Source organism: Oryx dammah, unplaced genomic scaffold, assembly GCF_014754425.2.
Source record: "Oryx dammah isolate SB20612 unplaced genomic scaffold, SCBI_Odam_1.1 HiC_scaffold_27, whole genome shotgun sequence".
NCBI classification, from domain to species: domain Eukaryota; kingdom Metazoa; phylum Chordata; class Mammalia; order Artiodactyla; family Bovidae; genus Oryx; species Oryx dammah.
The window spans coordinates 10,082,281-10,105,546 of NW_024070211.1; the positions used below are offsets into that span (position 1 = coordinate 10,082,281).

A 23,266-nucleotide genomic window follows, 5' to 3' on the forward strand; every position below is an offset into this window, starting at 1 on the left:
CATAGCTAGAAAGCCTCTATTATTAACAAAGATGTCATTTTTTCCCAACTTGGGCAGTGAAATGTCAACCAAAATCCCAGCAGATTATTTCATGACTATCCACAGGCTTATTCTAACGTTTGTATGGAGAGACAAAAGACCCAGAATAGCCAACACAGGTAACAAAGAGAAAGAACAGTCAGAGGACTGACACTATCCAACCTCAAGACTTAATCATAAAGCTACAATAACCAAGACAGTGTGGCATTTGTGAAGGAAAAGACAAATCAGTGGAATGATCTAGGGATCCCAAAAGTAGATCCACCCAAATATAGTCAACTGATCTCTGACCAAAGAGCAGAATTAACTCAGTGGAGAAAGGAAAGCAACCTTTGCAACAAATGGTGCTGGAACAACTGGATATCTCCATGTGTGGGTGTGTGCTAAGTCACTTCAGTCGTGACTGACTCTGCAACCCCATGGATTGTAGCCCGCCAGGCTCCTCTGTCCATAGGATTCTCCAGGCAAGAACACTGGAGTGAGTTGCCATGCCCTCCTCAGGGGATCTTCCCCACCTAGGGGTCAAACTCATGTCTCTTGCGTAGCCTGCATTTTGGTGGGTGGTTCTTTACCACTAGAACCACCTGGGAAGCCCAGACATCTACATGCCCCACCCAACCCCTCCAAAAAAGGATCTAAACACTGAGTACACTGTCCACAAAAATTAACTCAAAATTGATCATAGAACTAAACGTAAAACATATCAATAAAACTCGGAAGACCACATAGGAGAAGATCTAAGTTTGGCAACATGTATTAACATTGAAAGCACAACCCATGAAAGAAAAAATTGATAAACTGGACTTCATCAAAACTCCTGCTCTATGAAATGGCTGTTAAGAGAATGATAAGAGACAAGCCAACAATTAAGAGAAATGAATTTTTACAACTCGACAATATGAAACAAGCACCCCAATTTAAAAATGGGCAAAATGTCTGAACAGACACCTCACCAAAGAGGATATACAGGTGACTAGTAAGCACACAAAAGCTGTCCAACATTATGTCACTTCAGTTCAATTTAGTTGCTCAGTCGTGTCCAACTCTTTGCGACCCCGTGAACCGCAGCACGCCAGGCCTCCCTGTCCATCGCCAACTCCCAGAGTCGACCCAAACTCATGTCCATTGAGTCGGTGATGCCATCTAACCATCTCATCCTCTGTCATCCCCTTCTCCTGCCCTCAGTCTTTCCCAGCATCAGGGTCTTGTCTTTTTTTTTTTTTTTTTTTAACTAAAAGAGTTGACGACTTTATTTTCACATTTCACAATACAAATGAAAATTGTTTTTTCTGTCCCACTACTTCCCTCCAAAACTACTCTCTCTGTTAGGAAGAGGGAACAAGTTTTCCTTGTCATGCTGTTAGAAAACACCCCAGGTCACAGCACCAAAATCTGGTGAAGTACAAGTAATATAAAACTGATATAAAAGAGGCATCCCAATCTCCTTATCTGTCTGGTCGAGTCATTCCTGGCCGGATGGGCACCATCATGGGACGGACAGGAGGTCTCATTATTGGGGGCCCAGGCATCATTGGCATGTGGCCTCCCATAGGCAGCCTCATTCCAGGAGCAGATCCCACTGGCATCATCCCAGGAGGAGGAGTACCCATCATCGGCATCATGGGAGGGCCCCCCATGTGAGGTGCAGGCATCACCCCAGGGCGAGGAGGACCTGGGAGACTTGGGGGGAGGTGGAGGAGGAGGAGGAGAGAATGGAGTAGGAGGTATCTTTCCTTGGTGAAATGCAGCCGTTGTTTTGTCAGTCAGGCTCTGAGCCTGCTCTCCATCCATTTCTGATAGCAGTCTTTCACATTCTCTTTGTGCTTCCTACCACTGCAGTGTGTCTTTCTCACAGATGGAGAATCATGGGTGAGGTATATGTCACAGTAGTCACAATAAAATTTAGGCATGTTGCTCCACAGGCCATTGGCAACTCCGTTCCGCCCATCAGGGTCTTTTCAAATGAGTCAGCTCTTCACATCAGGTGGCCAAAGTGTTGGAGTTTCAGCTTCAACATCAGTCCTTCCAATGAACACCCAGGACTGATCTCCTTTAGGATGGACTGGTTGGATCTCCTTGCAGTCCAAGGGACTCTAAAGAATCTTCTCCAACACCACAGTTCAAAAGCATTAATTCTTCAGCGCTCAGCATTCTTTATAGTCCAACTCTCACATCCATACAAGACTACTGGAAAAACTATAGCCCTGACTAGATGGACCTTTGTTGACAAAGTAATGTCTCTGCTTTTTAATATGCTGTCTAGGTTGGTCATAACTTTCCTTCCAAGGAGTAAGCATCTTTTAATTTCATGGCTGCAGTCACCATCTGCAGTAATTTTGTAGCCCCCCAAAATAAAGTCAGTCACTCTTTCCATTGTTTCCCCATCTATTTGCCATAAAGTGACAGGACCAGATGCCATGATCTTCATTTTCTGAATTTTGAGCTTTAAGCCAACTTTTTCACTCTCCTCTTTCACTTTCATCAGGAGGCTCTTTAGTTCTTGAATTTCTGCCATAAAGGTGGTATCATCTGCATATATGAGATTATTGATATTTCTTCCAACAATCTTGATTCCGGCTTGTGCTTCTTCCAGCCCAGCGTTTCTCATGATATGCTCTGCATATAAGTTAAATAAGCAGGGTGACAATATACAGCCTTGACGTACTCCTTTTCCTATTTGGGACCAGTCTATTGTTCCATGTCCAGTTCTAACTGTTGCTTCCTGACCTGCATACAGATTTCTCAAGAGGCCGGTCAGGTGGTCTGGTATGCCCTTCTCTTTCAGAATTTTCCACAGTTTATTGTGATCTACACAGTCAAAGGCTTTCGCATAGTCAATAAAACAAAAATAGATGCTTTTCTGGAACTCTCTTGCTTTTTCCATGATCCAGCGGATGTTGGCAATTTGATCTCTGGTTCCTCTGCCTTTTCTAAAACCAGCTTGAACATCTGGAAGTTCACAGTTACATATTGCTGAAGCCTGGCTTGAAGAATTTTGAGCATTACTTTACTAGCATGTGAGATGAGTACAATTGTGCAGTAGTTTGAGCATTCTTTGGCATTGCCTTTCTTTGGGATTGGAATGAAAACTGACCTTTTCTAGTCCTGTGGCCACTGCTGAGTTTTCCAACTTTGCTGACATATTGAGTGCAGCACTTTCACAGCATCATCTTTTAGGATTTGAAATAGCTCAACTGGAATGCCATCACCTCCACTAGCTTTGTGCGTAGTGATGCTTCCTAAGGCCCACTTGACTTCACATTCCAGGATGCCTGGCTCTAGGTGAGTGATCACACCATCATGATTATCTGGGTCATGAAGATCTTTTTTGTACAGTTCTGCTATGTCACTGTGTCACTAGGGAGTTACACATTAAACCAACAATGAGATACCACGCCACACCAATTAGGATGACAACATCAAATGCTGACAAGGATGTGAAGCAACAGGAACTCATTCACTGCTGGTGAGAATGCAAAATGGTAAGAGTTTGGCAGTTTCTTACAAAGTTTAAATAGTGTTTTTCTAAGATCCAGCGACTGCTCTCCTTAGTTGAAATTGTTATGTCCATGCACAAACGTGTATGTAAATGTTTACAGCAGCTTCATTAATAATTGCTAAAAACCAGAAGCAACCAAGAAGTCCTTCAAAACGCGAATAGATAAAATAGGTACAGCGTGCAATATATGGAAATGAGCAATCAAGCCCCAAAGCCAGGGAGGAAACTTAAGTGCATCATTGCTTTTGAAATAAGCCAGTCTGAAAGCCATACCATATGATTGCAACTATATGACATTCTGGAAAAGGCAAAACTAGAGACAGTAAAAAGACCCATGGTGCTCCATTTTTAACGTGCATCCGCATGTGTTACTCAACCCTGCTGATGGGGAGCCTGGGGCTCGGTCAGATAAGCCTGCACAGTGAATGTGTAGCAAAAGAGGCTTCAGAATTGGAACTCCTGTGTTTGTGGTGGGCAGATGTGGGGTCCCAGGGTCCTGCGGTGGGTCTCTGTGCTAAGGAGCATGCTAAAATGTAGTTGCAGAGCTGAAAAGGTGATGAGAGGTCATCTAGCTCAGCGGTTCCCAGCCCTGGTTATACCTTAGAACCCCCTGGGATACTTAACCACCCCAGAGATTCTGTTTTAATTGGTCTGTGGGGAAGGTGGGGAGGTGTCCAAGCAGCCATCCATTTGAAAACATCCCAGATTCATTCTAATGTCGGGCCAGAGTGGAGAACCGCCAATCTAGTCCTATTTCCAGACCATCTATGGAGTCCTGTTTACGAATATAGCCAAGTTCCAAAGAGAGGCAGGAAGACGGAATGGGCTGCCTAAAACCAAGTTAATTAGAGGCAAAACCAGGACTGGGTCACTAATCTCTGCTTCCTGGTCCACTTCTGTAAGAATCATTTTTCTCATGTAATGTCATGATACTTTCTGAGCCCCTTTTTGCCCAGTGCTGGCTTAATGAAAATGCACCCAGTGGGTTAGCTCCTGCATTCCCCACATTATCTGGAAGACGTGGGGTAGCAAATAAGGGGGTCGTGCATGGTCCCTGAATGTTGGATTTCGCCATGGAGTTCCCCACTGAGTGGCAGGCCCTGTGTCTGATGGACGTGATGGCAGGCATGAGGCACTCATGGAGACATGGTCTGCTTCCTGCATCTGACCCATTTCTGTATATATAACAGGTCCTAGGGTTTCCTTGGTGGCTCAGAGAGGAAAGGATCTGCCTGCAATGCAGAAGACCAGGGTTCGATCCCTGGGCAGGAAAGATACCCTGGAGAAGGGAATGGCAACCAACCTACTCCAGTATTCTTGCCTGGAAAATTCCATGGACAGAGGAGCCCAGTGGGCTACAGTCAGTGGGGTTGCAAAGAGTCGGACACAACTGAGTGACTAACACAAACAGGTCCTGGTCCAGTGAGACCGCAGTTTGCACCACTTTATGATGATTTACAGAATCTCAGGTCTCATCCTCCTCTCTCTTTAATGGCCCTAAAAGGGGTCACCAGCAGAGAAAAAGCAGGGTTGAGGTTCAGAACCCCAACTCTATCTGGTTTATGTGTGCTAAGTCGCTTCAGTTGTGTCCGACTGTGTGACCCTGTGGACTGCAACTTGCCAGGCTTCTCTGACCATGGGATTCTCCAGGCAAGAATACTGGAGTGGGTTGCCATGCCTTCCTCCAGGGGATCTTCCCCACCCTGGGATCGAACCCCTGTCTGTTACATCTAACCTGCATTGGCAGGCGAGTTCTTTACTACTAGCACCACCTAGGAAGCCCAGTTTATGTTTAGACCTTGGGAAGTTCCTGAACCTTTCTGGGCTTATTTTTCTCTTCAGGAAAATGGATGCCATGATACTTGCTCACTGGTTACTTCACTGCATTGTAAGGAGGCACCAAATCATAGGAGAGTATGCACATCAAAGTGTGTTTTGAGTGGTTAAGTGGTGATGAGTGGTTTTAATTGCTATAATAGCTAACGCTGAATGTTCATATTGGGCCAATAGCTGGTCAGCTATAGCTTATCCAATAAACTTCACAGGAACTTTGCAACTTTTTTTCCCCCCATTTTAGGGATGAGGAAATTGATGCCCTGACAGGTTCAGTTACTTTCCTAAGGTCTGACAACCTCTGACAGAGCTAAGGGTCAGTACTGGGCTTGCTGGCTGACACCTGAGTTCACATGTTCAACCATCATGCTTTATCGCCCACCTGGCAGCAGAACACAGATTCTGGGCCTGGCTGTGCTTTCTATATTCTTAGGGAAGTTTACCCGTCTATAAAACGGAATGGAGAAGGAAGTCATTTTGTAATCTCTGATGTCTTAACGGTCAGAGGGTGGTGTGTTCTCAAATGGTTTGTTGCATTGTATCTGCCCCGGTGGTCCCTTCCCCACCACGGAAAGGTTTGGAGCTATCCAGAAAGACAGTTTCGGCCTTAATGGTGGGAATCCAAAGGAGCAGAAGCAGAAAGGCTGCAGAAGAGAGGGGACACACACAGAGCGCCCCCCCAGCAGCTCCGCCAACCTGCGCTGAGATTGCCCCAGGCTCAGCTCTGCTTCCCTGGCTTACTGATTGAGGTGGTTCTTCTGCCAGAGCCCTGAAGGAGACCAATCTGTGGTCAACAGACAGCTCCAGAGACAGTCCCTAAGCGCTTCCTATCTGCCGGGTGCCGTTCTGACTCCAAGGTCCAATGGATCTAGTCAGTCCCCTTCTCAAGGAGTTCACAGTCTCCTGGGGTAGACAGACATGTAAACAGCTAATGCTAATGCAAGTATACATGAATATTCAATAGGCAGAAACAGCCTCCGTGCTCTGGGAGCAAAGAGGGAGGATTTGCTGGAAACCTTGAAAGTGGTGTAGGAGAGCAGGGGAAGGGCACTCTGCTGAAGGAACAGTTCAAGCAAAAACATGAGGTATGAAGTGCAGGGCTCATTCTCTGAAGGGCAAACAGCGCAGTGAGGTTAACGCCAAGCAAGTCCCAAGGGAGACAGAGAGATGAAGGTGGAAAAAGAAGATTAAGGGTTGGGGCCAGACCATGAGGGCCTTGAATGCCAGAATGAGGAGTGAGATGGCCTGGGGAAGGAAGGAAGGATGTGAGCTCTGGAGACTTCTACCTGGGGCCAATTGAGGGGGTGTCCTGACCCACACCAAGAGAGGATGTGCCCTGAGTTCACCCTTCAAACAAGCAGCATCTTACCCTCGAATCTTTCCCAGCTTGACACTTCCAGCTCTGCCATCCTTCCCTCCCCCAGCCAGTCCTATAAGTGGGTCCAGATGGTCATTCCTATTTTAGGTCGGGGTGTGTGTTGGGGGAGGGGTAGCTATGAGCTCTATCAATCCTTTCCTGAGCTGTCTGTTAGAGGAGCTTCTTCCAGGACACTGCTGTGATCCTCTGAGCCTGGAAGGGAGTGTTAGGCCTTGGTGGAGAGATCCCATCTGTCTGTGCGTGATAGGGGTGGCAGCAGAGGGGGCAAGGACACGGGCCAGGGAGGCTTTCGCATTGGATAAGAAGACCAAGGTGACGGGTACAAGTGGGAGGTGGCCCTGTGAACAGGCTATGATGGGCAGCAAGCCTGGGACAGAGGCTCCAGAGGGGTCAGAGAAGGAGCTGGCTTCTCCCTCCAGGTACCTGGAATTCTCCAGGCAAGAATACTGACTCTTTTTGACGCTATGGACCATAGCCTGCCAGGCTCCTCTGTCCATGCGATTCCCCAGGTAAGAATACTAGAGTGGGTTGCCATGCCTTTCTCCAGGGGATTTTCCTGACCCCAGGCATGGCAACCCACTCCAGTATTCTTGCCTGGAGAATCGCATGGATAGAGGAGCCTGGCAGGCTATGGTCCATTGGGTCGCAAAGAGTCAGACATGACAGAAGGAACTTAGCACAGCACATGGACCCCTTCAGGTACCTGCCTCTTCTCATGCCCCTGCTTCTGCAGCTGCTTAGACCAAGGGTAGGAGGATGCAGGCCATGGGGAAAGGGGCTGGGGCTCTCTAGTCAGACCCTGCTGAGCACTGTGCCTACCAACATCCATGGAGCCCTTAAAACTCTTGGGGCACTGCCAGGTAGCAGCTAACAAGCTAGGTTCCTGCCCTCAGACTGACTGTAGCTGTCATACTAAGCTTACAAGTATTTGTCATTCATTCAGTTTAGCAAATACTGGTTAAGGAAATGCTCTATACTAGATACTAGGAGGCATTGGTTTTACAAAAGTGAAAAAGATAAATACAGTGTCTTCCTTCAAGGAGTTTCCAGCCTAGCGGGGGAGTCCAACAAGACATAGCCATAAACATGCTGTGAAGGAAAAGAACAAGGTATTCCAGGAGCTTTCTCATTTAGATTGGGAGGCCAGGGAAGAGCTCTCTGAGAAAGCGACATTTAATCTGTGACTTGAAGGATGAATGGAAGATAGCCAGTTTGGGAGGCAGTGGGGGCATTTCAGGTGAAAGAGAACAGTATGTGCCAAGTCCGTGGGGTATGAAACAGCATGGCCCATGAGCGGAACTGAAAAGGCTGAAGGACGGTGAACAAGGAAGCAAAAGGGCATGATGCAGGGCCTTGTAAGCCACAGTGTATTTGTGTTTTATCTAAAGTGCAATGGGAAGCCACTGAAGGCCGTAGAGTAAATGTGGTGCTTGTGTTAGTACTACCAGATTTGTGGCAGACTCTGAGAAAGGCTGACTTGGGTTGTCTATTCATCCATATACACAATAAATGTTTAAAGAGCACCCACCACCCTTTGCTAGAATTACAGGTTGACAGTGATAGAAGAGGCATGTCTAAGGTATAGATTTTCCTTGGAGACCTTCCTCCAGAAGAGATGAGACAGGTATAGTCAATGAATCAAGATGCAATTTCCTCATTACACAAACATATACTGTATGCCTCTTCTATATCTGTGCCAGGTACTGGCTGTTGCCCTTCACGGATCACACACATGGGCCACAGGAGAGGCACAAACACACCCAAAAGAATTTTGACTGGGTGAGAATCATTTTCAGCTGTGGTATCTGTGAGGCCTTTATAAAAACATCCATTTAGTCACTCTGTAAATCGGGAACTATCTAGTGGGCATCTACTCTGCCCTAGGAACAGTGCAAGCTACTGAAATTAAGGACCTTAGAGTTCCATAACAGAGGTAGATGTATGCCCCACAAATGCATTAAAATATTAGGTGCTAAAAATAGACCAGCACTGAAGGAGGGTAATTCAACAGAAAAAAATCTTCCCCAAAATGCACAGCTCCCACCTTTCTGAGTGGATGTAGCCATACCTCTCACCAGCTTAATTTTGAGCTGCTGCCTTCCTTCTTTGTCCTCCATTTCCCCTTCCCACTCCAGCAGATTCCATTTCCTTTGTCTAGGCATCTGTTTAAAAAGCCCAAAGAATTCAGGATTTGAGCCTGGCTTCTTCATATGATACTGTGTGATCTCAGACAATTATCTAACTTCCCTGAGTCTCAGTTTTGCCAATTGTACAATGAAAGGATGGGATCACATCTAATGCTTGTGATTTACTCCAGCCAGGGTGATATTCACACTCCTGCACATTGCTCTGCAAGGCCTTCCTTTCTTTGCACCACTGCACACACCCATCCTGGAGCCACCTGGCAAACATCAGGACTTGGTTCAAATATCTCCAGGCAAGCTTTCCCTACTTCTACACATATGCCACACATTATTTTAGCTTAGCCTTCCTTTATGCTACCACTACCTCATGAAAGACCACAGAATGAAAAAGAGAGGGAAACAGACTTGGAGTTGAGTCCTGGCCACTTATCTCATCTCTTAAGCCTCAGTGCGGGAAATGGAAGCAGTGACAGACTTTAGTGGTTCAGTGGGTAAAGTGTCTGCCTACAATGCGGGAGACCCAGGTTCGATCCCTGGATCGGGAAGATCCCCTGCAGAAGGAAATGGCAACCCACTCCAGTACTCTTGCCTGGAAAATCCCAGGGACTGAGAAGCCTGGTAGGCTACAGTCCATAGGGTCACAAAGAGTCGGACACGACTGAGCGACTTTCCTTTCCTTTCCTTTCCTTTCCAAAATCACCGCAGATGGTGACTGCAGCCATGAAATTAAAAGACGCTTGCTCCTTGGAAGAAAAGTTATGACCAACCTAGACAGCATATTAAAAAGCAGAGATATTACTTTGCCAACAAAGGTCCGTCTAGTCAAAGCTATGGTTTTTCCAGTAGTCATGTATGGATGTGAGAGTTGGACTATAAAGAAAGCGAGCGCCAAAGAATTGATGCTTTTGAACTGTGGTGTTGGAGAAGACTCTTGAGAGTCCCTTGGACAGCAAGGAGATCCAACCAGTCCATCCTAAAGGAAATCAGTCCTGAATATTCATTCATTGGAAGGACTGATGCTGAAGCTGAAACTCCAATACTTTGGCCACCTGATGTGAAGAACTGACTCACTGGAAAAGACCCTGATGCTGGGAAAGACTGAAGGCAGTAGAAGGGGACAACAGAGGAGGAGATGGTTGGATGGCATCACCAATTCGATGGACATGAGTTTGAGTAAACTCCCGGACTTGATGATGGACAGGGAGGCCTGGCTTGCTGCAGTCTATGGGGTCGCAAAGAATTGGACAGGACTCAGGGACTAAACTGACTGAACTGATGTTCGCATGTCTAGGGGCTTCCCAGGTGGCGCTGCCAAAGCTGGAGACATGAGACGTGGGTTCGATTCCCTGGTAGGGAAGAGCCCCTGGAGGAGGGCATGGCAACAATTCTCGCATGTCTAACCAGTTTGTGGGGATTAAAAACAATGTCAGGCGCGTCGCACCTAAGGAGCGCTCAATAAGTAGAGACTGCACCACACCTCTCAGAACCCCTCAGCGTACCGAATTACTGAGTGCTTGGTGAAGCTCCCGCACTAGACTGCGCGCTGCCTCACGGCAGCGCCTCGCCGCCGGCGCAACGGCGCGGCGCTGGTGGGCGCCGGGCCCAGAGGGACACGGCTCCTATTCCCGGGGGGAAAGCCAAGCCGGGCGGACCCCATCTCCGGGAAGTGACGCCACCCAGCGAGCGGCACTGGAGCAGGGGCTGGGCCTGTAGGGCGCACGCAGCATGGCGGAAGCGGAAGGGAGTTCGCCGCTCCTGTTGCCGCCGCCGCTGCCTCCCCCGCTCGGGATGGCGGAAGTGGAGGCGCCGACGGCGGCCGAGACGGACAAGAAGCAACTTAGCGGTGCTGGCAGCGGCGCCATGGACGTGGAGCGGAGCCGCTTCCCCTACTGCGTGGTGTGGACGCCCATCCCGGTGCTCACGTGAGTCTTCTCTGGCGTTCGGCCGGGACGGGGAGAGATGGGCCGGCGCGGTGTCCTCCGGCGGCCTCGGGCCAGCCTCCGGGCCCAAAGCGCAGCAAAGCCTTCCCGAGGGGCCGGGGTTCAACAGTGCCCCGCCAGCCGCGTGTTGCCAGTGGTGCTGACGGATGGGACCGGCTCCTCGCCCTCGTTACACCTGGTCTGATCTGAGAGCCAGTTGTTGACCATGGAGAGGTTCAGAGGCTGGGAAGCTCAGGACCTGTGGGCGTACAGAAAAGGGGCCCCTTGACTTAGTGTGAGAGAGACATCTTCATTCATTCACTGGCTTATTCATTCATTAAACAGACGATTACTGGTCACTTCCTGTACGCAAGACATCCTGCTGGGTCTGGAGGCCCAGAATGGAAGTTTGGTTGGGACCACACTGACTCCTGGGATGTCGTCATTGGAAGGGCCCCTAGAAATATGACCACACCATCTCTGTTGCAAAGCTTGTTTAGGTCCCAGGCAGTCTGACCACCAGACCAAAGTTCTTTCTATGGCATCAAATCAGCCTTTGTCAGAAAAGAAAGCAAGTGCTCCAGAAAGTGCTGGCACCTTGTAGCAAGGAGCCGCAGTGTTAGGAAGGTAGGGAGCTGGTTTGCCCTGGTGCTTCAGCCCTGACAACTGATGATAACCATTACCCACTGTGCTGGACACTTGCCTAAGCTGTTTTACACTCATTTTCTCTGAATTTCCCAGCCACTTTCTGAGGTAGGAATTACAGCCTCAGATGATGGATCTCTACCATTAAATGTCTAGATCAGGTTCACACGACAGTAAGCAAAGCCATCCCCAACACCGTTTTCTGACTTGCTCTCTTTTGACCACATCCTGTTCCCTCTCACTTGATGGAATAGACTTATTTGTTCCCTGTATCAAAAACAGGTGGTATGGAAAACGGATCATTTTTGTCCTTACATGTTTCTGATTCTAAAATGAGCTCTTTTTCTTAAGTCTTGTATCATGTTAAAATACTTGCGTTGTTTCTGTTTCAAATGCTTTTGCATTTCTTTACGAATATCCAAGTCTGATTCCTTTAAAAATAAAAATATTTAAGAAAGTGTTTTCATTGATTAATTCAATATTCCTTTTAACACACCTGCTCAGCGACTCCTGTGTGCCTAGAATAGTTCTAGGTGATAAGAATATATAGTGGTGAGTAAAGCAGGTATGATCCTTGCTCTCACAGGGTTAAATCATGGTGGAAGGAGATAGACAGTAAACAAGTGAATTATAAAAGAACTGATAGTGATTAGTGCTATGAAGAAAGTAAAATGTTAATGTGAGAATAAGTGGGAGGTAATGTATCGGTTTTGCTAAAAATTGTGTTGTTATCCCAAGATTGCTTTGGTTTTCCCCTGTTCTCAAAAACACGTTTGCAGAGTCCTCTGCTCTTCAGAGACCTGGTAGCAATGTTGAGTGGAAGCACCACAGTCCGCAGTCTTCTGGGCCAGAAGCAGGGCACTCTCCATTTCTATGCAGACCGGTGTACAGGTGTTCATAAGATGAATCTGGTGCCCCTGTCAGAGGGCTCATGTTCCCATCAAAGAACTCACCCTCCAGCAGAAGAGAGAGAGAGGTGAACCATTGTAGTGCATTATGGTGACTGCTGACCTCAAGTGCAGAGCTAGGAACAGATGGGGCACAAGGAACTGTCATTGATTTTGGAGGGGGAGGATCAGAGAGAAGGCAACTGAATCCAGAGATCTGTCTGTCCCCTCAGAACTGTTGATGATCCTGCATGAAAAGCCTGATAACAGCTACTTCTACTACAAAAAACAGCAAAGAGTAGATACTTACTCTGTTCTGGGCTCTGTTCTAAACGTTTTATATTCACTGTCTCATAGAGTCCTCACATCAGCCTAAGGAAATAAAATAAATCCTATCACTCCCATTTTATAGATGAGGAAACAAAGGCTTTGAAGCCAGCATAGGGCTTTTTCCACTGAACTACTCTGCCTTATTAGGTAGAGGTCCAGGGTCAGTAACTCATTCATTCAATAGGCAGGTCTTGAGGCCTGTTACATACTAGGTCTGAATAGACGGTAGTCCACAGAGCAGCTTTGGAGCTTGCCTTCATGGAGCTTCCAGACTGACAAACACTTTGAGCGTTTCTTCTCTGGAGCTTCCCCAGGTGCAGGCGCTGCCATTATCTCCAGTCTTTATTCTATACGTGGAGTACTGGTCAAAGCCATACCTTTGCCCCAACCATGTGAAAGAAATTGAGGGGGAGAGGGATCTTGAGATTAGGGTCTGAGAGGTCTGAGTCCTTTCCCGTAATCCTGAGTGTCCATGCTGTGGCCACTATGAGTCTTCAGCAACTTATACACCAGTCCAGCCAGTCATATAGCAAGTATTTATTGTACACCTCCTGATGACAACATGGAGCAACTACCAAGTGCAAGGAAGTGTCAGGCATTTTGCAAGCATATCCTGTTTGATCCTCACAGTTACGCCGCACCGAGGCACTATCATTAGCGTTCACCTCTCACTGAGAGATGGGAATGAGTGCCTGCCCAAAACACAGTCCAGGCTCCACCCAGGTCTGACTTCAGAGCCCGACTCCATTCTTAAATGCAGGACATTCACTCATTCAGCATTTAGTCAATGACTGCTTGGCTCCAGTCACGTGCCAGGCACTGCCTGTGGGCTCCTCTAATACCGAAGAGAGAATCCCTGCTCTCTTGGAGTCTACATGCTAGTGGCAAAAGACAGGGGCTTTCCAGGTGTCACTAGTGGTGAAGAACCTGCTTCCCATTGCAGGAGACATAGAGATGTGGGTTCGATCCCTGGGTCTGGAAGATCTCCTGGAGAAGGAGATAACCCACTCCATATTCTTGCCCAGAGAATCCCATGGACAGAGGAGCCTGGCAGGCTGTAGTCCATAGGGTCGCAGACATGACTGTTAGACATGACTGAAGCAACTTAGCACACAGGCACGGGGAAAGACAGTGACCATGTAAGTGAACAAGGTAATTTGAGATTGTGGTAGATACTATGAAGAAATTCAAGCAGAGTAATGGGATCTGGGGTGCCTGGGGTTGTGTGTGGCTACTTTAGAAGGCATCATCAAGGAAAACCTCCAAAGTTGATGGTTGAGCTGAGGCATCAATGATAAGAAGCAACCAGCTATTCGAAGCTCTAGAAGACAGTTTGGGATGAAAGCCAGAGCAAAAAGCAAAAAAAGCATTGAGGTGGGAGGACTTGGTGTGTTTGATGAACCAGAAGTGGGCAGTGTAGCTAGCGAAAAGAGTGAGGTGGCATCAGAGGATAAGCAAGATGAGACTGTTGGAAGGAGTTTGGAGTATATGAGTGTAACAGGAAGCCTTCAATGAATGTCAAAGCAAGGGAATGACGGAATCTGGATTACATTCTTAAAAGACCACTTGGGAATTCCCTGGTGGTCCAGTGGTTAGGATTTAGGCCTTTCACTGTGGGGGCCTGGGTTCAGTCTCGGGTCTGGGAACTAAGATCCCTCAAGCCATGTGACAGCAAAAAATGCAAAACAGACCACTCGGTCCCAGCATCCTTTCAGGTCCTCAAGCTGCAGCCCAGAAGCGCTCTATTCTGTCGTCATAAAACCATCCAGTTTCCTTTGAAAGATCTTCTGAAGCCATCTGCTTCTCACCACCCCACCACCAGTACTCTGCTCAGGATCACTGTCACCTCTTGCCAGTATTCCAGAAGAGCCTCTGAACTCCTGTCCTCCCATTCTCCAAGCACATGCAGCACTTTGCTGCCTTTGGAGTTCTGCTGTCTGCCTCTTGACATCCTGTCCTTTCACAGGTCTGGGTTAAAGGTCACCTCCTCTGTGACGTCCTAGCCCCACATAATTGTTTCCTGGGGTTGCATCTCTAGGTTTTGCCTCCACCTCTACAGCAGGCAGCCTTAAAATCACACATGGCTGCTGGCCCTGTGAGGCCTTTTTTTTCCCCCTGTGAGTCCTTCTTAAACTGATCAGTCTCTCCACCACCTAGTTCCTGTGGAGCCATGGTTCTCAGACCCTAGACAGATCTGGAGTTCCTATGTGTTTTGCATATAGGGGTCCTACTGCGATTTGGGTTTTTGTAAATGCCTGTGACTTTGAAAAGTTTGAACTCAATTCCTGTAATACACCATGCTTTTATCCGGATCTCTACCCTTGCACGTATTGTTTCTTCATCAGTTCCTCAGAGGAAGCTTCTGAACCTACCCCCACCCAACACACATACACACACACACATATATTGGTTTAAATGCTCCCCCCCTACTTAAAAAAAAAAAACAAAAACTTTTTATTGAGATATAAGATATAGCATAAAGGGTACAAATCTTAAGTGTATGGGTCAATGAACTCGGCATATATGTACGCCCACGTCACCCAGGCCAAGAAAGGACATTTTTAGTATCCAAGGGAGCTCCCTTGTGTGTGTCAGTTCTGCCACAGAAATAACCCATCTTCTCCCTCCAGCACAGTAGATTAATTTTGCCTTTTCTTGAACTTTAAACAATACTGTGCACGCATTTTTGTGTGAGATTTCATTTACTTCGCTTATGTCTGTGAAGATCTGTGTTGTACATAACAGTTTATTCTTTCTTATTGTTACTTGCTATTCCACTGTGTGACTATACCCCAGTCTACGTACCCACTTTATTATTGTTGGACATTTAGCTTGTTTCTAGTTTTTTAATCAACTTTATTGTGGTATAATGCGCTTTTAAGTGTGCAGTTCAGTGAGTATTGACAAATGTTTTTTCTAGCTATGTGTTTTTCTTCTTTAAAAATTTTTTTCTTTTTCCTTTTTCCTGCTATTTTTAAATAAAGGTGCTGTGAATGTTCTTGTCCACAGCTTTGGTGGACACTGGCACCAAAGGTTTGCTTTTGTGGGGTGTATACTCTGAAGTGGAGTTGCTGAGGTAGAGGATATAGTGCCCGTTTGCGAAAGCTGTAGAAACGGCTTATATCCCAGCAGCAGTGAAGGAGCATTCCAGTCGCTCCGCATCCGCACCTCGCTCGGTGTTACTGTCCTTGGAGTTTAGCTGTGTTGCGGGCGCGCAGATTCCCCCTCTGTTACTCGTCTGCACTGGCCTCTCTTCCCTACTCCCCCGCCCCTCACACCACCCTCATGGGCGCTCATCACGTGTATTATACTCATCTGCTCTCAAGCCGGATGCAGTGTCCCCAGCTCTGTCTGACCAGCTGAAAGACTCCCCTGAGCTCTGCCCTTCCATGTCCTTTTCTCTCACAGGTGGTTTTTCCCTATCATCGGCCACATGGGCGTCTGCACATCCACAGGAGTCATTCGGGACTTTGCTGGCCCCTACTTTGTGTCGGTGAGTTCCCCATTCTGCCCTCTCTGGAGGGCTCTGAGGCTCCTGTAGAAGGCTGGCCTATCTTGCCAGCAGGCAGAGTGCTTGCACTCCCGTGTCCCTAGTATCCAGAGAGTACAGCTGCCCCATAGTCCTGGCCCTGGCCCTCTGCTCCCCACCAGTGTTTTGACCCCTTTTCCCCTTCTCTTGCCTCCAGGACAGGCCGGGAGGGCAGTGTGGCCAGAAGGAGTCTTAAGTAACTGACCCAGCTCTTGGCCCACCCCGGGGGTACCAAGACATGGGTAGGGGTTAGAGGCAAGAGTGGAGAGTCAGACCATCCTGGAACTACAGCTCTGGACCTTCAGAAGGTGGGAGTCACAAGGTGGGGGCACATGGGAGGCTGACATGGTTCCCTGGGTGTGGCCATGGAGAAGGGGCAGGCCTTCTAGAATGAACCAACTGTGTTCTCAGGTCTGCTCCCCAGGGCTGGGCCCACAATAGGGGCAGTGGGCTTGCTCCAGATAAGCAGGCAGCATCCTGCCTATTTCAAGGTTGCAGCTTCCTCTCCATCAGAGGCTAGATGAATGAGTGTGACAGTACCAACCTGTCTGATTCATACTTACCATGATCTCTAACCCCACAGAGGTCTTTCCTACCCCTTACTTTCAGTGTCATACACGTTGATGAGAATTCATCTCTGACCAGCTCTGTGAGCAGATGCTAAACCCAGATTCTGTCCCTGGGTAACTCCTGCACTCCGCATCTTGTGCGGCAGGTCTGAGACTCGGCTATAACATCTCCCTCAAAGGAGGCCTCTTGAGACCCAACCTCTGTGTCCCCCCGCAACCCACCCCACGTCCTTCTCTGACTGCAGTCACACTGCTAGGCTCCATGTGGGCCACCAGGTCAGGTCAGAAGGTCAGAGGGTGTCCTCATTCACACTGTCAAGGAAACCACCTCCCTGTGGGCACAGACAAGAGACTGACCAGAGAACCTGGAGAAAACCAGGCCCAGAGAGGGAGAGAGAATTACCTGGGCGCCACAGGGAGCCGTGGCCATGCCTATACCCCGAGTGTCTGGCGTCTGGGCACAGGGCTCTGTGCACTCCTGCCGCATCGCCTTCTTCACGCAGGAAAGCTGCTGCAAGCACTTGAGATACCCCACCAGCCCCAGAGCAGGGCCCACGCCCCCCTCATGCCCACCCCACATACCTCCTTCTAAGTCGCGACACTTCCACCACCAACTCAGGTCTGTCTTTCTGGCCGGATGCAGGCTCCCCACTGACCTCTGCTCTTGTTCCCCAACAGGAAGACAACATGGCCTTTGGGAAGCCTGCCAAGTAAGTGACGAACACGTGTGTGACTGGCCCTGGAGCCGGGTTCCTCTGCCTGGAGCAGCAGGCCAGGCCTTCTGGGGCCCAGCAGGAGCCGGCAGCCTGAGGAGGGGTTGAGGGGGCTCAGCCAGGGTCCACCAGAGGGTCTGGCCTCGTACCACACGTCTCCTGCTCCAGTCCCTGGCCGGGTCCTTTACCCACAGGGCCTCTAGGCCTTGCCTCAGCCCTGCAAGGTCGTGTTCTCAGCTGCGTCGGAAAGGTGAGGGAAAGAAGGAAAAGGTGAGAAATGGAAAGAAGGTGGCAGGACTGGAACTTGCAAGCAGGTCTGTCTCCCTCCAAACCTGAACCCTTTCTGCTGCCCCTTAGGGAACAGACACACCGTTTAAGGTATAAGGGAGGCATTGTTTAGAACTCTGCTGGAAAGTTCTGGTTGGAGAGAACAAAAGCAAATTTAGGCCCTCCTGGAGTATTGCTAGTTTGCATGAGGTTTCGGGACCTCAGTTTTTCTGTCTGGGGGCCTGTCTCTCTTGTGGCCTAGAGACAGTGCTTTAGTCATCGGTCTGCTCAGGAGAGCGTCAGGTGCCCTGTTGGCTGAGGCAGCGTCCAGGAGGGTGGAGCCCTGGAGGAGGCACCACGGCAGGCAGCCGGGAGTGGGGCTCCCAAGCCCTGCTGGCATCCTCAGGGGCCTCTGGCCTGGGTGTCTGCTGCCAGCCCACTCTTCAGCAGGAGTTGGAAGGGCACCAGGCACCTGTTTCCAAGCAGGAACCACCGAGCAGCCCAAGTCCCCACAGCACATCCCCAGACGGCGACGGTTTCTCTCCAGTCCTGTCTGTAGGCTCCTCTGTCAAGCCACTCCCCACACAGCAGCCAGAGGGCGCTCGAGCTCCCAGTGCCCCCGCCTGTGAGACCCCCGTGGGCCAACCCCCAGCTTGAAGGTCGTGAGCTTTAAGCTCCACCGGCTGTTCTCCTACTCACCCTAGCCTCCCGAGTGAGGCGATGAGGGGAAAGACGGATAAACACCTCAGGAGGACATTCAGGTCCCCAGACATGGCCCCCGCCTCCCCACCCTCAGCGTCCAGCCTCCCTCACCCTGTTCCTCCAAACCCTCCAGCAGTGCCCAGCGTCTTCATTCCTGTACGCGCCGCGCAGCGCCATGCCCCTTCCTCCCTTCAGACTGTTCCCTCTGCCTGGAACGTCCACTCCCCACTCCGTGCCTGGATGCTGCTTCCTGTTTCACACCGGACTCAAGTGTTCCCGCTCCCCACCCGCCCCGCCCCCTCCCAGGGAAGCCTCTCACACCCCGACTGAGTGAGCCCGTGTCCTCCGCAGGATCTGCGAGGCCGCGGCATGTCTCACTGTTCGGCTGCCAGCTGCGTGGCTCTCTCCCTCCCTGGACCTGGCTCACCCCTGCAGCCTCCGCGCCCGCTCAGGGCCCCACCCAGAGCAGGCGTCAGGGGACACTCGTGGAGCTGAGCCAGTGCCCAGAATGCCCTCTTGCCCCCTCTCAGGTACTGGAAGCTGGACCCCGCTCAGGTCTACGCCAGTGGGCCCAACGCGTGGGACACTGCTGTGCACGATGCCTCTGAGGAGTACAAGCACCGCATGGTAGGTGGGCCACCCCTGGGGGCGGGAAGCAGGGTGGGAGGGCGCCCCCCGCCCCTCACGCCCGCAGCCCGGCCTGACCCAGCCCTCCCTGCCTCTCCAGCACAATCTCTGCTGCGACAACTGCCACTCGCACGTGGCCTTGGCCCTGAACCTGATGCGCTACAACAACAGCACCAACTGGAACATGGTGACGCTCTGCTTCTTCTGCCTGCTCTACGGGAAGTACGTCAGGTGAGCCCCCCGGGGCTGCGCTTCCACAGATCCCAGCAGGGCCACGCATCCCAGCAGGGCAGCTTCTGGGGTCCTTCAGCCAGCAGGGCCACGCGGGTGCTGATGGGAGCCGCGGAGGTTCTGAAACAACGAGCTGAGCTGGCCGAGGAGGCGTGCCTTCCGAGGCCGGCTCTGTCCCCTGCTCACGGTGAGGTCTCTGGGAGTGGCCCTGGCCTCTCTTAAGCGGCACCTGCCCTTTGGTAAAACGGAGATAAAGATGCTGGCTCCTCAGGGACGCTGCACGTGTGCAGAGCCCTGTGCTCAGGTCAAGGTAACCAGGTAGACCCTCAGAAGAGGGTGGATGACCCCGCAGGGTCCCCTCCCAGCTTCCCTTGCCAGGGGCAGGGTTCTGGGTGGGTGGGCCCCCCGTGGTGGCCTGGGAAGCCCTTTGAAGCCACGGCCCCATGACTTGTGAGGTAGCACAGGCCGTAGTCACGATTCACAGGTCAAGGGAGCTCGGAGAGGTGGAGTGACCCACCCACGGGGCCCCAGCACACACCTGGGCTAGCCTGGCCTCCTCTCCAGGCTTCCCTTCAGCTGCACTCATGGTTCAGAGCTTCTGAAAAGGAGGTTCTTTTCAGAAGAATCTTTTGGTCCAGAGGGTTTTAGAGGTCCCCCGGGAAGCCCTTAACTGTAGTCACACAGGCTGAGACAGAGCCTGGGTTGAACCCGGGACCCTGACTCCAGCCACAGCCCTGTGCTGACTCTCGCTAGCCCCTCCCCACCTCGTAGGCTGTCTGCACCACACAGACTACAGAATTCCTGGTTCTCTTGCCGGAGACCCCTCCCCAGACACAGGAGCAATTGTGGACGGAGTCAGGAAGGCCCAGAGGGTGGGCCTGTCTTCCTGTACCCACCTAGCAAGGTGTCCCATTGCCAGGCACCTGGAACGGTGGCCGCCTGGGACAGGAGCTGGTGGGCCTCCGTAGTGGACCAGTCCCTCAGTTGACCGAGTTTGGGGCTGAGAGGGTGGGTCCGGGAGCTTCCTGAGGGGAGCAGCCCCGTCTGGGTGTGCAGGTGAACGGTGTTCTGAGCCGCACACCCACAGGCTCCTGCGGCCCACACGCTCCTCTCTCTCCACCAGTGTTGGCGCCTTTGTGAAGACCTGGCTGCCTTTTGTCCTTCTCCTGGGCATCATCCTGACCGTCAGCTTGGTCTTCAACCTGCGGTGATGGCCGCTCCGTGGCCCTGGGCCCACCTGGCTCCTGAGAAGGCAGCCGCCACCCCGCTTTTCGTCCCAGATTGTTTGTCCTTGCCCCGAAAGGCAGGGATGGGCCTGTTGGGTTTGACCCGGGGTCTGGGCTAGGTGGGACAGAGCGAGAGGCTGAGGGTGAGCTTGGGGCAGAGGCGTTTGCATTTTGTGCCTAACCGGTCGCTCAGAAGCTCCTGGACCCCTCCATCCCAGGCTTGTGACCCCCCATCCTTGAGATACCCTTTGTTTATCTGTCAGAAAAGCCTTAGTTTCCCTCTGGAGCTGGGCTCCCTCTGCCTCAGCCCACTGCCTGGCGGGAGAGAAAAGGGCATTTGGACCCACCAGCCAGGGCAGCCCTGGGGCCAGAGCTGTGCTTGAAGCCCATTCTCCTGCCAGGGCTCTGGTCCCGGGACGAGGGCACCCTGAGAAGTCTCCATGAGCTCGGCGCCCTGGGGCCTGCCTTCTCCGCTGGCCACTGGAATGGCCCAGCAGGACTGACGGCCCCATCAGATGGTTGTCAGAAGCTGCGCTCGAGGTGGTTTGGGCCCCACTGCAGGCGGCCCAGCCCTCGGAGCACTCTCTTCCCACTCTCCCAGGGCCTGCAAGCCCTTGGGCCTATCTTCCCCTGCAGTTTGGGGTCTGGGCTCCCCCAACCAGGCTGGAGAAAGGAGTGATATATCCAGGGTGACCCCTGCATATCAGAGCAGTGTCACAAAGCTTGGCCTCAGCCCCAGGTGTGGACTTCACGCTGGTGACTGGACGACCTCCAAGATGTTGCGGGGGTGGTTGGTGCAGCCAGCCCCATCAGAGGGCTGAAGGGGAGCTGTTTCTGCCCTCCTCCCACGGCTCCCCCTTCTCTCCAAGATGTGGACGGACCCGTGCCGCCCCCTCTCACCTCTGCTCCACAGATTCCTTTGTGCGAGCCTCCCTGGACAGGACAATAAAGAGTTGTAACTCCAGACCAGGCCTTGTCCTTGTTTTCTCCCTTTGGTGGTCCCTGGGTTCACTGAAGATGTAGTTTCCTTCAGCTCCTGTCTTCTGGCTGAATGTGGCTTCCTCTGTCCCCAGCAAGGGGTCTGGTTGCCGAGGACATGGCTGTGTCTGGAGCTTAGACTCAGCGTCCCTCGGGTATATCCCGCTCTGAGCCTGAGCTATGGAGGTTCCTCATCACGCTTCATCCACCGCCCCGAAGCAGTCTCCCTGAGGCAGGCGGATAGTGAAACCCCTCTCACATTCCCTTTTGGGAGGAACTTGGCAGTGGGATTGGGGGTCAGCGCAGGGCTGACCCCAGAGGCCAGGCCGCTGCCCTGCTCCGTGGCGTTTCTGCTCTTCGTGACCTTCAGGGCCCTGCAGTCTCACTCTGCTTCCTGGCCTCCACCGACACAGGATAGCGCCCACTCTCTACACCCGCCTGCTTATGGTCCTCTGCTTTCCACCTGTTGAAGTCATGCCCTTCCTTCCCAGCTTAAAAGCCACTTCCTTGGCAAAGTCTTTCCTAATCTTGCACTATGCCAGGTGTCACTTTAGTTGAGCTAGCAAAAGATTTGGTCTCTGAATCCTGAAATCCCAAGGATGGCCCTCTGGGCCCTGGATCAGGTGTCCGTCAGCTGACTCCAGACCCTAGTGTTGCAGTTTGCAAGCCTGGGGGTTCCCCAGGTTAGGGTAGTGCCACCTCCCCTCTTAAGAGCTATTCCATTTTCAAAAATCTGTTGCATATTGGGGTCCACCTAAGGTTTGGGGTTAAGTTCTGATACAGAGAACACAACGGCAGAATGGACAGGAAAGTTTTCGGGCCTGCTTTCACACAGCAGAATTTTAAATCAGCTGTGTGGTGATGGACCTAAATAGGTGTCATAAAATCACTAACGGTTACTAAGTGCTGATAAAGTATGTCATTTACTCTCTCCTCAGCCCCATGAGGTACATGCTGTCATCCCCATCTGAAGATTAAAAAAAGAAGGGATTCCCTGGTGGTCCAGTGGTTAAGAATCTGCCTTGTAATGCAGGGGATGCGGGTTTGATCCCTGGTCTGGGAACTAAGATCCCGTATGCCGCAGGGTAACTAAGCCCGTGCACTCTGGAGCCCATGCACCCCAAGGAACGATCCCATGTGTCCCAACTAAGACCCGAGGCAGCCAAAATAAAATTTATATATTTTTAAAAAAGCACAGAGAAGTGATGTGATCAGCTCAAGGTCACAGAGGTAGCGTGGAACCACGTTCAAAGGCAGCAACCGGGCTCCAGAGCCCCCCACTTGGAACCACCCTGCGAGGTGGCCCCGCTGGAGCACAGGAGGACAGGTGAGGAGGGGCTGTCCCTGACAAAAAGGGAGAATGGACTCTGGAGGCAAGAGAAAGGGACCTCCTTAAGACAGTCCTACGAGACGGCTGCCATTGTCCCTGTTTCATAAAGGGATAGAGAGACGCTTACAGATTGTCATTGATCCAAGGCCACGGGAGCCATGCGGCAGAGCCAGAATTTTAACCGAGGTCCGGGGCCTCTTAGCCAGGAGTTGCCTGGAGACCAGCCGCAGTGCAGAGGCGCTGAGTGGCGGCACGTAGGGAAAGAATTCTGCAGTTGAGCTGGGAGCACACGTGGACCAGGTGGGGGGTGGTGGGGGTGTTGAAGGACAGGAAACAGTGCCTGTATGTAGGGCTCTAAGGATGTAGGACCACTGAAAGCCAGGCAGGGGTCCTGAAGGTCAGGCCAAGGGGCCGGGCAGC

General features: G+C 51.1%; 1 protein-coding gene and 1 pseudogene across 2 annotated transcripts; one reads left to right on the top strand and one right to left on the bottom strand.

The window, feature by feature from the left end:
* Nucleotides 1-1,480: 1,480 nt before the first annotated feature.
* LOC120855158 lies at nucleotides 1,481-2,042 on the bottom strand (annotated as a pseudogene).
* Nucleotides 2,043-10,581: 8,539 nt separating this feature from the next.
* On the top strand, nucleotides 10,582-21,504 carry TMEM222 (transmembrane protein 222). 2 transcript variants are annotated; one of them, XM_040229841.1, is made up of 6 exons: nucleotides 10,582-10,815; nucleotides 16,083-16,167; nucleotides 17,451-17,482; nucleotides 18,985-19,081; nucleotides 19,182-19,312; nucleotides 20,436-21,504. In XM_040229841.1, the coding sequence occupies exons 1-6, from the start codon at nucleotides 10,619-10,621 to the stop codon at nucleotides 20,521-20,523; spliced, it is 630 nt and encodes a 209-aa protein (XP_040085775.1). In that variant the 5' UTR covers nucleotides 10,582-10,618; the 3' UTR covers nucleotides 20,524-21,504. The 2 variants fall into 2 exon arrangements, 1 of the variants encoding a protein (XP_040085775.1); XR_005719149.1 differs by adding an exon at nucleotides 16,361-16,511 and having other exon boundaries at nucleotides 10,679-10,815; nucleotides 17,451-19,081.
* The last annotated feature ends 1,762 nt before the right edge of the window (nucleotides 21,505-23,266 follow it).

What these genes read in the sequence shown, in the direction of transcription:
- TMEM222 (XM_040229841.1), top strand. Translation starts at nt 10,619, where the DNA reads ATGGCGGAAGCGGAAGGGAGTTCGCCGCTCCTGTTGCCGCCGCCGCTG. An exon ending in AGGAGTACAAGCACCGCATG is followed by an intron (nt 19,082 to 19,181) that starts GTAGGTGGGCCA and finishes CTGCCTCTCCAG; the next exon opens with CACAATCTCTGCTGCGACAA. An exon ending in CTCTACGGGAAGTACGTCAG is followed by an intron (nt 19,313 to 20,435) that starts GTGAGCCCCCCG and finishes TCTCTCCACCAG; the next exon opens with TGTTGGCGCCTTTGTGAAGA.